This window comes from Bos javanicus, chromosome 12, assembly GCF_032452875.1.
Source record: "Bos javanicus breed banteng chromosome 12, ARS-OSU_banteng_1.0, whole genome shotgun sequence".
NCBI classification, from domain to species: domain Eukaryota; kingdom Metazoa; phylum Chordata; class Mammalia; order Artiodactyla; family Bovidae; genus Bos; species Bos javanicus.
This window is the reverse complement of record NC_083879.1, coordinates 11,731,020-11,748,055: the sequence shown is the minus strand read 5'-3', so window position 1 is coordinate 11,748,055 and position 17,036 is coordinate 11,731,020. Positions and strand designations below refer to the sequence as shown.

The window sequence follows — 17,036 nt, the reverse complement described above, 5'->3', positions numbered from 1 at the left end:
TTCTTCGTGCACCTAGTATTTCCTTTAATTGAAGGAAAGCACCCATGGCAACCAAACAGGTGCTAAGAAATGGGGAGAACAGAGAAGAGAAACCCAACTTCCATCAAAACCATAGTCCTCAAAGGATGGAGGGCAGAGACAGGGAGTTTGGGCTGGACATACACGCACTGCTATATTTAAAACAGGACCACCAGGTCCTACTGTGTAGCACAGGGAGCTCTGTTCAATGTTATGTGGCGGCTTGGATGGCAGGGGAGTTTGGAGGAGAATGGATACATGTATATGTATGGCTGAGTCTCTTGGCTGCTCACCTGAAACTCTCACAACATTGTTAATTGGCTATCAGATCAGATCAGATCAGATCAGTCGCTCAGTCGTGTCTGACTCTTTTCGACCCCATGAATCGCAGCACGCCAGGCCTCCCTGTCCATCACCAACTCCCAGAGTTCACTCAGACTCACGTCCATCAAGTCAGTGATGCCATCCAGCCATCTCATCCTCTGTCGTCCCCTTCTCCTCTTGCCCCCAATCCCTCCCAGCATCAGAGTCTTTTCCAATGAGTCAACTCTTCGCATGAGGTGGCCAAAGTACTGGAGTTTCAGCTTTAGCATCATTCCTTCCAAAGAAATCCCAGGGCTGATCTCCTTCAGAATGGACTGGTTGTTAATTGGCTATACCCCAGTACAAAATAAAAAGCTTAAAAAAAAAAAAAAAAAACCCACAATCCTCAAATTAAAATTTCCCACCAACCATATGCCAGAATTTCCCTTCAGAGTGCAGAATGAGCTTCAAAGTAACACTTTCTCTCACTAATCATCCCACTGACTAGTGCAACGTGGCAGCACCCAGAGTCCCCATTAGAAGTCAAGAGGTATGTTATTTCCACTTGAACACCACCTGGATGGAAACATACTGAAAGAAACCAAGAGGGGGAAAAAAGGAAGGCTTCCAAAAGACAGACTCCAGTTCAAACTTTATTTGCATACAAAAATATATTATAATGGGGAAAGCATATTACTGTTTCCAACTATATATAATTAATTACAAATATTTTCATAAAAGCATTTTAAATTACAGAGAAGCTATGTTTTAAGAGGAAATACAACATTAGCATGAGTCATCTGCTCTAATACGCTGCAAGCAGGTAAACAAAGTCAGTCTCTAACCTGCCCAGAGATGAGCCCAAAGGTGTTTTTAGGACGAGCCTGGTGGTGGGTGAGCAACATCTCTGCCCCCTCCAGCAGCATATTCTGTAGCTGATTTCATCAGGTCCTCTGAGCTTTCTGAAACTTCTCCCTTAGGATGGAAGGACCCAAAACTTCTTGTTTCACATGCCTGTCAATAGGAGACAGAGAAGGTGATCCACTCGCAAAAGCTGACAATTCCTATGCTTAACCATGTGCTTCCCAGGAGGCACAAGTGGGAAAGAACCCGCCTGCCAATGCAGGAGACCAAGAGATACAGGTTCGATTCCTGGGTCGGGAAGGTCCCCTGGAGGAGGGCATGGCAACCCATGCCAGTATTCTTGCCTGGAGAATCCCATGGACAAAGGAGCCTGGTGGGCTACGGTCCGTAAGATCGAAAAGAGTTAGACACGACTGAAGCGACTTAGCTCACATGCTTAACCGGAGCACACCTCCCAGACAGGCATCCAAGCACCAAACTTAATGGCAGGCTTCCCCTGTAATGTACGTCTGAAGAACTGGTATGACTGGGCAGCCTGCTGCAATTTTCATGACGCCAACAAGCACGTTCCACGGGTCTAACACAAAATGTGTTGCAATTACAATCATCTCTGTCAAAACAGACCTTGGTCTTCTGATGGAGGATGGTATGGGTGATAACGTCTTCTAGTACACAGAAATTGCAGAAGAACTTTCCACCTAATAGTAGGTAGGTCTGTCTGAAACCTTGTTTAAGAACAGAATTCTTTTTAAGTAACCAGGTTTGGATCTATTTTTTCAGATCCTATCCAGCTATTTAGCATAGCACAGCATAAGATATGGAAAACTGACTCTTTCATTGTAAAATGGAAGGGGCTAAGATGAAATTCTCCAGGGCTGCTCTGTGACTGAACAAGGCCCCCCAAGGGTAAGTTGTGGAAAGTGTCATCCAGGAAACTCCAGCTGACCCTTCTGGCACTTGTGAGCCTGTTCTTTGGAAGTGGAATGTGTGGATTGATTCTCGGGGTCCTTTCTTCCAGGCACCCCCATGGCAATTATGATCTGATACCTTCAGTTCTCAAAAATTTTGGTCACAGAGAATGGGGTGCCATTAGCGTAACTGACAAATGGGAAACGGGGTACCAAATACCTGATCCAGGTCTTTCAGTAACTGGTGTAGGTCTTTGGTTATAAGATCTCCCCAAGCCAATTTTCTCTTTGGGAACCCAACCCTCTGGAAGTCAGATCAAACCCCTGGCTCTAACTTGTGAAGTTTTCTCCGACCCCTGAGATTGAACCCTCTGGTTTGTCAGTATAATGCTGTTCAGTCGTGAGGTTGTGTCTGACTCTTTGCGACCCCATGGACTGTAGCCCACCAGGCTCCTTTTCCTCCACTCTCTCCCTTAGTTTGCTCAAATTAATGTCCACTGTGTCAGGAATGCTATCTAACTGTCTCACTCCCTTTTCTTTTTGCCTTCAATCTTTCCCAGCATCAGGGGCTTTTCCGATGAGTCAGCTCTATTAATCAGTATAATACTCGGTGGTCAATAAGCTGATTTCTTTTCTGAAAAAGCCTGGCAGGCCATCATGCTGGGAAGGCTCCAACCTCACTCTAACTACTATACTCTCCACTTCTCAAACAAAATGCCATTGTTTGTTGGGGGCCAAGTTCTCACTGGTTGCAAAGGCAGTCAACTTCAATGCCAGCTTATCCTCAGGATTTCTTTCTGAGCCACTAGGGTCCTGTTTCTGAACCGAAAAACACCTTATGATACAACTTCCTGCCACAGACAAGCTGGTAAACATCACTGCACTTTATCAGAGGTGCTGGTTGGTTTTGTTTTGTTTTTTAAACTACCAGGCATGTACTCACTTGCTAAGGTTCTGTCCAGATCAGCAATAAAGTCTTCTAGCTCTTTCGTATCTCCAAGTTTGGCTGAAAAACAAGAGTTCAGGTTCAGTTTCTATATTCAAGACAGCTGATGAATCTGATTTTTCCAGAATTATATGACCCTCATCTCTCTGTCTTCTGAGATTTTATTAAATAGTGTCCTGTACAAACCCTAAGTGGTTGCTCCAAAGTTTACTTACAAGCAACTCAGAAGCTTTTTCTGAAGATTAGCCTAAATGTTTCTTTCTGAGTTTTGTAGTTCATCATCCCCCCCATCCCCCACCCATATCCCAGCAGCCTAGAAGAAGTATCTCTCTTCGCTACTTTAAAAGCTGGGAGGTGGAGGCTTCCCTGCAGTCCAGTGGTTAAGAATCCGCCTCCCACTGCAGGGGACAAGTGCATCCCTGGTCCACAAAGATCCCACGTGCCGCGGAGCAAAGAAGCCTGTGTGCCACAGCCACTGAGCCTGGGCTCTGGAGCCTATGAACCAGAACTACTGAGCCCGCGTCCCTAGAGCCCCTGCTCCACAACAGGAGAAGCCCCTACAACGAGAAGCCCCTGCACCACAACTGGAGAGTGAGCCCCTGCTCACCACGCCGAGAGAAAGCCTGTGCGCAGCAGCGAAGACCCAGCACAGCCAGAAATGAATAAAATCGAGAAGCAAACAAACAAGTTGGAAGGTACAGTGAGACAGGGACAGGGAAGGAAGATTGAAAGTTTTAACTCTCTGATTGTGTACAATTTGAGTTAGCAGCCAAAATATTCGGGAAGCAATGCAGTGTGTGGAATGCACACCCAGAGTCCCTACTTCCTGCTCAACTTCTCTGACGCAGTCTTGTTCACACTATCACTCCAGGGCAATACTTCAGCCCACGTGGTGCCCCCAGGATGGAATTCACTAAGCGCTACTGTTCCTTGTCAAAAGGGTACAGGGAAGGCGACAGGGGGCTCCTGGGTCTGGGCGGCCTTGTGCCATGCAGGTGCCAACACAGGGTAACAAGGCCCCACCGTGATCTTGTTCCATCCACATCTTAAGACTTGTCCTTCTTTCTGCGTGTCTTGCTTTCTCCTCTAGAGCTCATTGTTCATGCCTCCTCTGAATGCACGTCTTTATTAATCAGACCCCTCAGTAGCACATGCTCGAGCTTAGTCGCCTCCGATTCTTTGCGATCCCACGGACTGAGCCCACCGGACTCCTACAGCCAAAGGATTTCCCAGGCAAGAATACTGGGGTGGGTTGCCATTTCCTGATCCAGGGAATTTTCCTGACCCAGGGATCAAACCCACATCTCTTGTGTCTCCTGCCTTGGCAGGCGGATTCTTTACCACTGCACCACCTAGGAAGCTGGCTACAAATAACTCACTGTTTTTAGCTTTTAAAGTCAATTTGCCACTAGGGCTTTTTTCCCCCTCTTTAATTTCTACCTCTAGAGGATCAGGTAGCAAATCTGGGCTTGTTTTAAGCCACTTTCTAGACTGTTCTGTCTCTCTCAATTCAACAGATCCATTACAGACGGAGGGCTGGACAATGGCGGAATTCCCAGGGGCTGCTGGCTTTGCTATGTGGGGAGGAGAACTTTAAAAGGTCTCTTTTGAAAAAGGGCGAAATTCTGCCTTCCTGCCTGAGTGAGAAAATGATGAAATCTTCATATTTCTTTTTAACTATGTTCCATTTTTATTGCATTCTGCAACTATTTTCAGTGAGTGTAACATTTCTTAAGGGGAAAAAAAACTCCTTTTGTTTTCAAAGGGCACTTGCCCAATAGAACATTCAGCTCTCTGGCTGGAGACAATTTACTTAGCTCCAAAATATAAGAAACTGCTCATGCATCTTTAAAAACTTTTTTGTCTATTAATATCGCAGTAGAGGCAGGCTGAAGCTGCTATTTTGAATTATGTTAGATCATCACTTGTTTCATAATGATGACCCCATTTAATTGCTAAATTGGTCATCTGAGAGCATTCTTTAAAGAGTTAATGCAATTAAAAAAAAAAAAAGAACTCAACTTTCTGCAAATCCTAACTGCTGAGTTTTACATTCTAGAACCAGCCAGTCTAGGAGAGCACTATCATTTAGCACCGAATTGATAACAACACACAAGAGAAAACAACGTCTGCAGTCTACACATTTTCTTTCTCCCTTCTCTACATCGTTTCCCGGAATAAAAAAGTGCAAGTGTTAGTGGCTCAGTCGTGTCCAACTCCTCGCAACCCCATGGACTGCAGCCCGCCAGGCTCGCCTGTCCATGGGATTCTCCAGGCAAGAATTCTGGAGTGGGGAGCCATTCCCTTGTCTAGAGGATCTTCCTGACCCCAGGGACTGAAACGGGATCTTCCTGCATTTCGGGTGGATTCTGTAACATCTGAGCCATCCATCCCCTGCCACCCACCAGTTACCTGATTTCACTTTCATGCTGATCAAAATTCTGAGAAATAACAAAATCTACTCTACACTGTACTGTACAAAGACACTGCTGCTGCTGCTGCTAAGTCACTTCCGTCGTGTCCAACTCTGTGCGACCCCAGGTATGAAGATACTAGTCTTCTCTATTTGTTTTTCACATTTGGGAAAGACTGGTTAGGGGTAAGGCAGAAGAGAGAAGAGGCTGAGGAGTAGAGGGAATAAGGAAGCCAAAAAACTCACAATCCAACTAGTAGACTTACCTTTCCGAGCAGGAGCAGAAGAACAGAGCAGAGCTGGAGTGCTGTCTGTTGGAGAATTCAATTTTTCATCACTGAAGCTGAAGCTGTTCCTATAAAGCGATTCAGCACCTTTGAGGAAAGAAAACATAACTCATTAGAAATGGTTTATCAGTCTCCTAGTCTATTGATAACCAACAGTGTTTCTCCAAAGGGAGCAAAGTTATAAAAAAAAAATTTGATTTCCAGATTTTATATTTGTTGTTGTTTAGTTGCTAAGTCATGTCCGACTCTTTGTGATCCCATGGACTGCAGCATGCCAGGCTTTCCTGTTCCTCACTATCTCCTGAAGTTTGCCCAAGTTCACGCCCATTTTATATTTATGCTCCTAAATTTGAGACAGGAGAGTATGCCTGTGTATGTGTGAGTGTGTGTCTCCAATCAGGCACACCAAAGGTCCTTGCTTCCCTAAAAAAAGAAGGGTCAACAGGACCATCATGACCAGACCAGCCTCCTTTGCAACACACGGGTGCCCACTGCCCAGGTGTCTGACAGCTAAGCCAACGTTTGGCCGATGGAGGCCGGGGGCGGGGGGCGGGGGTGGCTTGGGATGTGAGACATAAGGAACCATCTTTCCTGAAAAATGTCCCTTCAGCCCTCTGAACCCCCTAAAATACAAAGTTAAGGTTGGATCCCACTACTTAATAATCCTCCCTGTCTGCTCACGAGAGAGTCTTTGGCATGGTCTTTCCTGAGCTCCTGTATTCTGGGGATAAGCTAGAAGGTCAAAGACAAAGATTTCTTCTCCTGGAGGCTGTGGATTACAAACACGTTGGGTGACTGGGTGGCTCCATTGTCCTGCTCCTGAAAACAAGAGCGAGGCAAGGTACCAGAAGCAAAGCTGAGCTGAGCATCTAGGAAATCATCTCAGCTACCAAGTATTTGTGAGCCCTGGAACAAGACAATGTCTCTGGGCCCTTGCTTGTGTGTGTGTGTGTGCTTGATCACTCAGTCGAGTCCAACTCTTTGCGACCCCATGGGCTGTAGCCTCCTCTGTTCATGGGATTCTTCAAGCAAGAATACTGGAGTGGGTTGCCATTTCCTTTTGGGGGTGGGGGGTGGGGGGTGGGGGTGGGTTTGCTTACAGAATGGACTTGAAGGATGACTCAGTCCACCTTCCCATTATACAGATGGGCCTTTGCTTACCCATCTGTAAAATGGGAAGGTGGACTGAATGATCCTTAAAGTCCCTTCCAGCTCTGAAGTTCTGAGATCCTACTTCTGAGTCCTGCCAAGGGAAAGGAAACCAACCCCAACCAGCCCAGTCCTATGGTGGTGACACAGAAAGGGCGCTCGCTGCTGGCTGAGCTGTACCAACTCAAAGACTCAGAGGCAGAGCCGGCGGTGGAAGCAGGATGTGGCCTCTGAGGTCACAGACGAACAGCCTTCCTGGTTAAAACAAAACACAAAGCCTGGCACGAGGGTAGCACAGACGTGCTCTGGGAAGGCTGCTCAGGTGCAAGAGGGCAGCTGAACCACAATGGCCGGGCCGGGCTCCCTGTCCTCCTTGGGATGCACCTGGTTTCATCCAATCGCCTCCAGCTCAGGAGGAGGCAAAACCATCTTTCTTTGCTCCTCTTAACTCAAAAGGAACAGGACTCAGTGACAAGAGACAACCAGAATAAAAGACAGCTTTCAGAAACAGAAGGTTCTGGCCCCAAGAGAATTCCTCTTCATCCCTAAAGAAGGCACCTCACGGGTCCCTCACGGCCCCGAGGAGGTGGTCCCAGGCCGTCTTGTCTTCCTGGCCAACACACCCATCACGTTCAGTTTTCCCAACACATACAACCCTCGCGGTTGATCCTTCCTTCTTAGGTCCAGTCCAGGCCACCTAAAAGGACCACAATCCTTTTTCAGGGCTTTGATGACGAACACCTGCTGAGATCTGAAACTCTGAATGTTAGGCTTACATTTCCGCAAAAATGTATTTCCCAGAATAGTGGTCCTTTGAGAAGAACTGCATGGTCCCTGGACCCTGAGACACACTGAGCCCCTTGGAGGGTCCTCTGATGAAACTCCGACGTGCCTGAGATGTCTTGTGATAAACAAGCCGGCTTAGCCCTATTTGGCGGTTTCACGTGCCCACGGGACACTGTTTTGGTGGCACCTCTGTTATTATCTCCCGGGACACTTGTACTCGGTGAACTCAAAGTGGGAGGCCCTCGCCCTGGCTTGTCAGCTGAGCCCCACTCTGGAGAGATGCGGGTTTTCTCAAGTGAAGGCCTTTCCCCCCGACACACAGGAGAGCAGTCGTGCTCACTGCAGACCCACCACGTCATCTTACCACCTGTCACCTCGTAAGAGGCAAGGGAATCGCCATAAATAGAACCCAAGAGACTTGTGGGGAAAAGGCGAAACGAGCCTGAGGGGCAGGAAAACCACAGACAGCCCAGGGCGGGCAGGCCTCGAGCCCGGACCCGGGAGCCAGGAGGAAGGCATGCAGGCCTCTGCCACAGTGCCTTTGGCTGCAAAGGGCCCCGCGAGCATCGCCCTGTTCCCGGGCCCCGCAGGCGGCACCCTGGCCTCCACCTCTCAGGGGTGGTTGGCCCCGCCACAGTCACCACCCTGCCTCCCCGGCATTCCTGCACCCCGTCCTGCACCCGGGCCCTGGTTCTGGGCCTCACTTCTGTCCTGCCCCAACTCCCCAGAAATTTTACATCGACGTATACTTACCCCTTGGGGACGGGGAAACACACACACACACACACACACACACACACACAATTTGTTTGCTTCACACACCAAGTAGACCAAGTGCTATTGAGTTTGGGAGAAAGTAATGAACTAGACATGGAGATGGTCCCCGCAAAATGGTAGGGAACAGGAATCCGGTGGGGATTCACGACTCCTCAGGTAACTCGGTTGCTTTAGGGGACCCTGCAGAGTCACACTGCACCAGGACATCACCACAGCTCACGGCTCACCCTTTAGAGCCTGGGGCTTAAATTCCTTTTTGTATTAAATTCCTTTAATTATTTTATTAAGTAATTATTTAATTACTAAATTTTAATTAATATTAATTAATAATATTTATTATTATAATTAATTGATATTAATTAATATTTTAATTATTAAATATTTATATTATATATTGTAATTTATATTATATAATATTAATTAATAATATTTATTATTATAATTAATTGATGTTAATTAATGTTTTAATTATTAAATATTTAATAATTATTTAAAATATTAAATAATTAGTAAATTATTTTATTAAATTCCTTTAATTATTAAATTCCTTAAATTCCTTTAAGTATTTTCCTCAACCTCAGGAAATGTATATAGACAAGCTGACTGCTCCTTGACTGGCAGATTCAGCTGCAAACTACTGAGCCAACCTTTCAAATAATCAGGAGTTGCCTCTAACTGATAATGAGCTCAGGCTACTCTCACAATGAGACGGAGGGGGGGGAAAAATCCTAGTTGCTGTCCCCCTAGAGCTGTGTGGCACCGAGGCCGTGTGACGCTATGCGAGTCACTTCGTCTCGGAGCTTCAGTTTCTTTTAAGAAAGGGGGATAAGAAACCCAGGCGCTCCATGTGCTGCCTATGGTTTTCAGGCTTTATTTTTTCAACAAACTGGAGGAAGGCATGCTCAGAAGAAAAGCCACCACAGGGAATAATAAGACTCCAGATTCTGGGGCCAAGCTTCTTCCTCTTCTTTAGAGAGTAGCAAAACTCTTAAGAAAAAAATTTATCTTCAGAGGCGCCTTAGAACAAACCTCCCAAGAACAATCCCACCAACACAGAAGTAATCCAACCTCTCTCAACCCTTTATCCAATAAAGTTTCATTCCACAGTGAATAAGATTGCATGCTAGGTGTAAATTAAAAGGGAAGCAAAGCTTGCCTTCCTGTTCTTTTCACTCCCCTAGAACTCGATTTCTTGCAAAATAACAGCCAGTTAGTCTGACAAGTGACAGCAATGTGTTGCTGGCTGATAGCATAGTAATGTATTATTGCCTGCCCAGTATCAGTCACTGCCATTAACAAGGGCTCAAGGGACATATAGCAGTGATGATCTGGGGACCCCTGGCAGGTGGCAAAGCTAGATACTGCAGGGCCTTACAATATCTACCGCCATCAGCTCCGCAGTCCCATCAGAAATGTCCTTGGCAAGTCGAACTGGCTCACTGAAGCCAGGAACCTCAAATTCAGGGAGCAAGTTTGCTAAGACATCATCAAAAGAAATGTGAGCATATTAAATATTCGAACATCTTAACCATAGGAGCGCCCACAAAGCTTGGACAACCTGGCTATAAAAACAAAGACTTGTTTAAAAGGTAGACGTGTTGTTTTCATTTGGGGGTGGGGAGAAAGGTAATTTGGGGGTTGGCACCAGCGTGTGTTACTCCAGAGGGAAGGAAAACCACAGACAGTAACCGTGGCCCGGAGCTCCTGTAAATATAGAACAATCCCACATGTTTCAGGCAAGCAAACCATAGTAATTAACTGAGAAAAAGAAAGCCTTGGACCTGTTTCCCTTTCGCCACAGGGAATGGTTTGTGCGGGGTGGGGGAGGGGGTCAGCTCTCCCACTCAACATCTACATTCCAACAGCTACACTGATAGAATAAGAAAGCATTTCTCAATCTCACCACTATTATTCCAGCTTCTCTTCTGGGGCTGCTCGGTCCCTCTATATGCCTTCAGGTGTCCACCAGTGATGGGGCTTCCCTGGTGGCTCAGCGGTAAAGATTATGCTTGCAACACAGGAGCCACTGGAGACCCAGGTTCCGATCCCTGGGTCGGGAAGATCCCCTGGAGGAGGGCACAGCAACTCACTCCAGTATTCCTGCCTGGAGAATCCTACAGACAGAGGAGCCTGGCGAGCCACAGTCCATAAGGTCACAAAGAGTCAGACACAACTGAAGCGACTTAGCACACACATGCATACACGTCTACCAGTGACACTTGTTCACACCAGGACACCCTGAGGGCTCCGAACCCCTCATTCCCTCTCGGCTTGAACAAGTTCAAGTCCTGGCCTCAGCGGCTCTTACGTCAGATCAGTTAGTAGGCTACCTGTCACATGTGCCCCCCAGGTCCTCTCTCTCAGGGTCAAGCTAGAACAGTCGAGGCAAAGAAATACAGACGATCTAGGTCTTGCACAAGCTGCTGCTGCTGCTAAGTCCCTTCAGTCGTGTCCGACTCTGTGCAACCCCATGGACTGCAGCCCACCAGGCTCCTCTGCCCATGGGATTTTCCAGGCAAGAGTCCTGGAGTGGGGTGCCATCGCCTTCTCTGTTGCACAAGCTAGAGAAGCCAGTTCCTCATTCCCTCCAATGGCCCAAGAGAATCATAAAAGCCCCAGCATGCAGAGTAGACCTTGGACCTTTTCTGTTAAGAAGCAAAAAACTTCCCCCCTCAAAGGAAAAAGGAACCTCCAATCCATCAAAGATGTGAGTTCACATCACCTTTTAAAGTGCCAGTTAATATTGGAAACTTCCTGTAAAATCAATCTGTGGAATCATAAACTAACACTTTGGTTAAAATTTAGTATATGATGAGTTAAAATGTTATTGAACACATTTGAGAAGTCACGATGTATACATACAGTGCTGAAAATACTGCAAGAACAACAGGGTTTTCGAGCTAGGTTCAAATCAAAGATGTTCACCATGCCTGCAGCATGTCTGAGGATCAGGCTTGAACCTCACTGCCCCGGCTCCTAACCGAGCTGCCTTCCACTGCTAAAGCTGAAACTGCTCTCACGAAAATGCCTGGTGTTGACTGTTGGAACCAAAATCTAGAAGAAAAGTACAATTCTCATCAAGCCTGATTTGAATCGCTCCTAACGTGAAGTTGCCTTGCCACTGTTACATTGGTCCTCTTCAAGTCTTAGGAGGATTCCCTGTAAGTAGAAACAGGAAGACGTATTTCCTTATTAAACATCCGCTCTTCTCTCCAATGGAAGTAACTTGCTTCTCTGGTTAAAACAAGGAATGTCTAGTTTTTCTCCTTTGGATGCTAGCAACCAATTTTTTAATTGAAATGTAGTTGATTTACAATATTGTATTAGTTTCAAGTGTACAGCAAAATGATTCAGATACACATATATATTCTTTTTTTATTCTTTTCCATTATAGGTTATTACAAGATATGGAATATAGTTCCCTGTGCTACACAATAAATCCTGCTGTTTCTCTGTTTCATATATGGTAGTATGTATCTGCTAATCCCATACTCCTAATTTATCCTTCTCCCTGCTCCCCCCGCCCTCAGTAACCTTGTTTCCTATGTCCGTAAGCGTCTGTTTCTGTTCTGTATATAAGTTCATTGGTATTATACTTTTAGATCCCACGTATATGTGATATCATAGAACATTTGTCTTTCCCTCTAAATTTTTTTAAGAGAAAAAGAAAGGTTCTTCAAAAAAGCAGGAATGTAGTGGGTACGTCTTCAGAGTGACGGAGTTGTAAAATGCAGAGCGAAAAACCAAAGTCCCAAAGGTTCAGAGCTTCGTGGGAGCTTCATAATAACACGTTCATGCAAAACATTGGCCCAAATGTATCTGGCCTATGTGACACACCATGGCATGTGCATTTTATTGTTCTCTTAAAAACATCAAACAGGGCAAATATTTTCTTTCTAATCCTGAGCTTATGGATGTTTCTAGTGAGTGAAAGTCGCTCAGTCATGTCGACTCTTTGCGACTCCATGGACTATACAGTCCATGGAACTCTCCAGGCCAAAATTCTGGAGTGGGTAGCATTTTCATTCTCCAAGGGATCTTCCCAACCCAGGGATCGAACCCAGGTCTCCCACATTGCAGGCGGATTCTTTACCAGCTGAGCCACAAGGGAAGCCCAAGAATACTGGAGTGGGCGGCTAACAGCATCATTAAATAGAATCCTTTCCATTTCACAGCTAGAGAAACTAAGGCCCACTCCTCATGCAGGGCCCCAACAGAGCTCAGCCTTGGCTCCATGGACCCGGCGAGGGGGCCACGGCCTTGAAGAGACACCTTCAAACATGACCATGATTGACAAACAGGCACGTGATCCCTGTCCAAGTCTATCCAGGAGGGCCTGGTTTCCATACCAGCCAGCCATCCACGGTGACAGACAAAACCTTAGAGACTGTCCAAGTGGTTCCACTATTTAATCAGAAAAAAAGGAGACAATAGGGCCTGCATTGCTGGACTGTGGTAGGGAACGTGGGAGATAGCACATTTAAGGCTAAGTAAAGAGCTTGCTAATCGTGGACTAATAGATAATAACAGTAATCACAGAAAAGACTTGGCAAAAGAGAGCTGCTCTTACTTCCATCATCCTAGGGTGTCTCCTTTTTGCTGGGGAGATCCTACATTTCAGTAGGACCCACCTCTCTCAAATACTCTCTTCCACAGAAAAGCACTGAACAGATAGATGAGTATAACAAATGTCTGTGATCCACTCTTGGCGGCAATTAAGACACGTATTATGCATCCTCAAGAAATGACTATTTAGATATACAGCGCTTCTGCCAAGACTATTTCTAACCAGCCTCGTGAGGGCCAAACTACACATTTATAGGAAAGACTAATGTCATCCAAGCCTTCTTCATACCCTCCCGTTTACTTCTCTAACCACCAAACCAAGGGTTAGTTTAGCAGTTAACAACAAAGGCAGAAAACACAGTCCACACACCCTAAGAAAAACTACAGACCATTCCAAACAATCTCCCCTGAAGCTGTGAAGAATGTGTTTCGAGTGCCTTTTCTTTGAGGCCCCCCTGAAAACGGATCCCAGATCTGAAATCCTACCCAGGGGGAGTTGCAATCACCCATGAATGAGTGAGCTCAGGCCCTATTCTAGCCAAGTGCAGCTGTGGTTTAGAATGGAGCTGTTCTTTGCAAGAGAGCAGCCCTGAACACACTGTGCCAGCTTTCTTTCCCACGGGGGAGAGAATTTGTACTTGATGAATGTGCCCCAGTAGAAGGAGACACATTTAAGTTTGGCTACATACATTGAGACAAATTTCAAAATTTTCTCGACTTCCCTTTGAAATTGAAAATAAGCGGTCTGGTCATTAGCAACAAAGTCCAAACATACAGAATGGAAAATTAACAGCAGATGATTCCATTCCCTTTCACCTCAAAAGCTGCAATTAGATCTAACCCTTGGGCAGGGCTGCCAAGGCAAGTCAAGCTGGAACTCTTAAGTTTCTGACTCCAGGCCTGAACTGGATGGCCAGTGCTCTTTATTCCTTTTCAGGAGGACAGCTCATGTGTAAGTCCAAGACTGTATCTTTGCCTTTAACAAGGAGAAGCTTCAGATGGCAAAAGAAGGGAATCACAAGGAAAGCTCATTGTTTTTACCTCCAGAGTCAAGGGCAGCAAAGGGAGTGACATTTTGGCAAGTAACCCATCTAGGGAATGAAACCTCAAGAATTATCCAGTAGTGTTCAAAATTCACTTTGAAAAATAGTAAGTCATGCGGGTTGGGGAAAACGACAGTCACAGATGATTGAAAAGTCACCCAGTTTGCTGTTTGATCCTACAGGACATTTGAGGTCCTGGAAAAAGTGGCCTTTCTTTATAACAAGGTGATTTAGGGCAGCCTGGGGGGTGGTCTCCACCATGAAACAGTAAGCAGGAAGCAGCTCTGTGTCCATCTGCTCTCTGCTGGCACCCACCCACCCACCGACGCCGCCGCCCCCGCCCCAGCCCTCTCCCACCCTATCCCCTCTTCCTCCCCACCCCCAGCCCCAGACTGGGTACCGGGGTGGGGCCGGGAGTCTGAGCCAGCAGTTCACGTCATGGACCTGCCTGAAGGATGAGGGACACTCTCTAAATACTTGGACTTAGCAGTGCTAGGATTCTTTCAAAACTTCGGACAGTGTAATACCAAGTTCGGCGGGCTCAGGGCCAGGAGAAAGTGCAAGAAGCGTTTCAAACACCCCAAGAACGGGAGCTTAAGAAACCTTTCCTGGTTTCACCAATATGTCCATCCTGCGCCCTCTCGGGGGCCCTGGACCCCAGGCCTGTGGCGCTTTCTCCACATCCTCTGAAGATGCCGCTGGAAGCGGCAAGGAGCAGGGAGAGGGCGCCCTGGGGAGGCCCTCCTGGGTCCTGACACCTGCCGGCGGGCGGCGTGGAGCCCAGCCTGCCTTCCGGAGACCGCCCTCCGGGGTCTGGTCCCTGCCGGCCGTGCGGCCCCGGAGACTCCCAGAGTCCTAGAGACGGCGCTGGGCTTCGGGGCTCGCTCGGCCGGGCCCCCAGCCCGCGGTTTTCCCGATGAGCACGCGGAGCCCCGAGCCCCGGGCGCTCCCCCGCGGGCCGGGTGCCCGGAGTGCCCGGGGCGCGACAGCTTCCGCGGCGGCGCCACACTCACTCTCGGAATCGCTGAAGCCGCTGCTGTCACTGACGCTGGCGCTGCTGCGCCGCTTCATGCGCTCCAGGTGCTCCTCGTAGCGGAAGTGGCGCTCGTGGAAGGGCGACGCGAAGTCGGCCAGCACCGCATCGAACTCGCACAGCGCGTCCGTCAGGTCCCCCGCGTCGGCAGAGTCCAAGGCCGGGGCTGCGCAGAGGCGGAGGGCGCGGGTGAGGGCGGGAGCCGGGCCACGGTCGGGTCCCGCGTCCCGCCGGCGCCCGCGGGGTACCCGAGGGTCGCCAGACCACGTGGACTGCGCTCCGGCCGGGGTCGGGCGGGGTGGGGCAGCCCGCGATCGCCGCCGGCCGCTGGCTGTTATCGTTCAAGACTCCACCGCCCCCTGAAATGCGCGCTAGCATCGCGCCCATTTTAGAGATAAAGAAACTGAGCCTCCACCCGGGGGAGTTGCAAGTCAAAGGTCACGCCGCTAAGCCGCACGGCCGAGCTCTTTCGGGTGGGGGACGGATCCCCACGCTCGCGGCCCCGGGGGCGGCGGGAGGACTGAGTCAGGATGCGCCCGTGACGTGTCCCCCAGCCGGGCGGGGGCAGAGGGGAGGCAGGGGGAGGGATGGAGAGAGACTACGCGGACCCTGCTTCTTTCGCCCCCAGCCCCCTGCAAGTAAGTGAAGTCGCTCAGTCGTGTCCTACTCTTTGCGACCCCGTGGACTGTAGCCTACCAGGCTTCTCTGTCCATGGGATTCTCCAGGCAAGAATACTGGACTGGGTTACCATTTCCTTCTCCAATGCCCGGGTTTAAGGAGACCCACCCCCCCCACCCCCCCCCCTCGCCACTCACCTGCGGCCGCGGCGGCCGCGGGGCTGCCCTGCGCGGCGGGCGGCTTCATGGGGGGCTCCGCCGGCGCGTGTCGCTGAGGGGCCGGAATCCTGCGAGGTCTGGGCGCTGGGGTCGTGCAGACGTGCGTGCTGCTCGCGCCGTCCCCTCTCCGGGCAGCGTCCCGCTCAGTCTGCTCACTCGTCCGGCAGTGCTCCAGCCGCGCCGCTGCCGGCACCGCGCGCCCTCCGGTCCTTTCCCGGGTCTCCTCCGCCCGCGCGCCCAGAGGTCTTATAGCCGCGGGCGGGGGCGGGCTGGGGCGGGGCCGCGGGAGCCGGGCCGCCGGGTCTGTCCCCGCCGCCGCGCCTCGGACGCCTCCGTCCCCACCCCGGGCACCGGGCACCGCCCTCGCCACGCGCGCGCCGGGGAACCGCGGTGACGCCCAGTCGCCCGAGCCCGGGTTACAGCCCCAAATATTTACCCGCCGCTTCCCCCGCGCGCCCTGACGACGGGCCCCCACGGACGTGGCTTTGGCGACACCACCAGAATCCCCAAGACTTTGCGGCTGTGCCTCCCTGCCGGTGCCCTTAAGCTCCTCCAGCCTCCGTTTCCTCATCTGTGAAAGGGAAATGCCTAGCCCTCCGGCTTTGTTGCGAAGAATAAAGCAGCCAGGAGCCGTGGGAGACCCTGACCCACGTGGGAACCGCAGGGGTCCCTCCCGCTCGTTCCCTCGCCATTGCTCCCAAGGCCCGTGAGAGGACTTCGGGTGCACGGAGTGCTGAGGGCAAGGGGGCAGAAGTCGGTAGAGTCCACTGTTTTACAGTTGTTCCCATCTCGAGGCCCGGGGCCTGACTACATACAGTCCTGGGTCTTCGTGGTAGGATTTTGTTCAGGGAAGAAATTACTACGTGGATGCAGCGCTAAGCCAGCGCCTCTCAGGGTCCACACTGAGCCACCCCGCCCAGCCGCCTGGCAGGGGACCAGTCCTGACCCTAAAAGCCCTACACGGTGCGCTGCCCCGAGGCTTTAGCCCCTTGGCACAGGTGGCTTCTTAAATGTAAAGCAACTGAGTTGTGTTTTTTGCTCAGTTGTGTCTGACTCTTTGAGACCCCCATGTAGCCCGCCAGGCTCCTTTGTCCATGGGATTTTCCA

General features: G+C 49.5%; 1 protein-coding gene across 2 annotated transcripts; it reads right to left on the bottom strand.

Moving 5' to 3' along the window:
* Positions 1–961: 961 nt before the first annotated feature.
* Positions 962–16,308, bottom strand: RGCC (regulator of cell cycle). Of its 2 annotated transcripts, XM_061434475.1 has the most exons (5): positions 15,909–16,308; positions 15,074–15,259; positions 5,719–5,826; positions 3,037–3,099; positions 962–1,335 (listed from the first exon to the last, which is right to left on the bottom strand). In XM_061434475.1, the coding sequence occupies exons 1-5, from the start codon at positions 15,955–15,957 to the stop codon at positions 1,328–1,330; spliced, it is 414 nt and encodes a 137-aa protein (XP_061290459.1). In that variant the 5' UTR covers positions 15,958–16,308; the 3' UTR covers positions 962–1,327. The 2 variants fall into 2 exon arrangements, with proteins under 2 accessions (XP_061290459.1, XP_061290460.1); XM_061434476.1 differs by lacking the exons at positions 962–1,335; positions 3,037–3,099 and adding an exon at positions 10,355–10,517 and having other exon boundaries at positions 5,749–5,826; positions 15,909–16,213.
* Between the last annotated feature and the right edge of the window lie 728 nt (positions 16,309–17,036).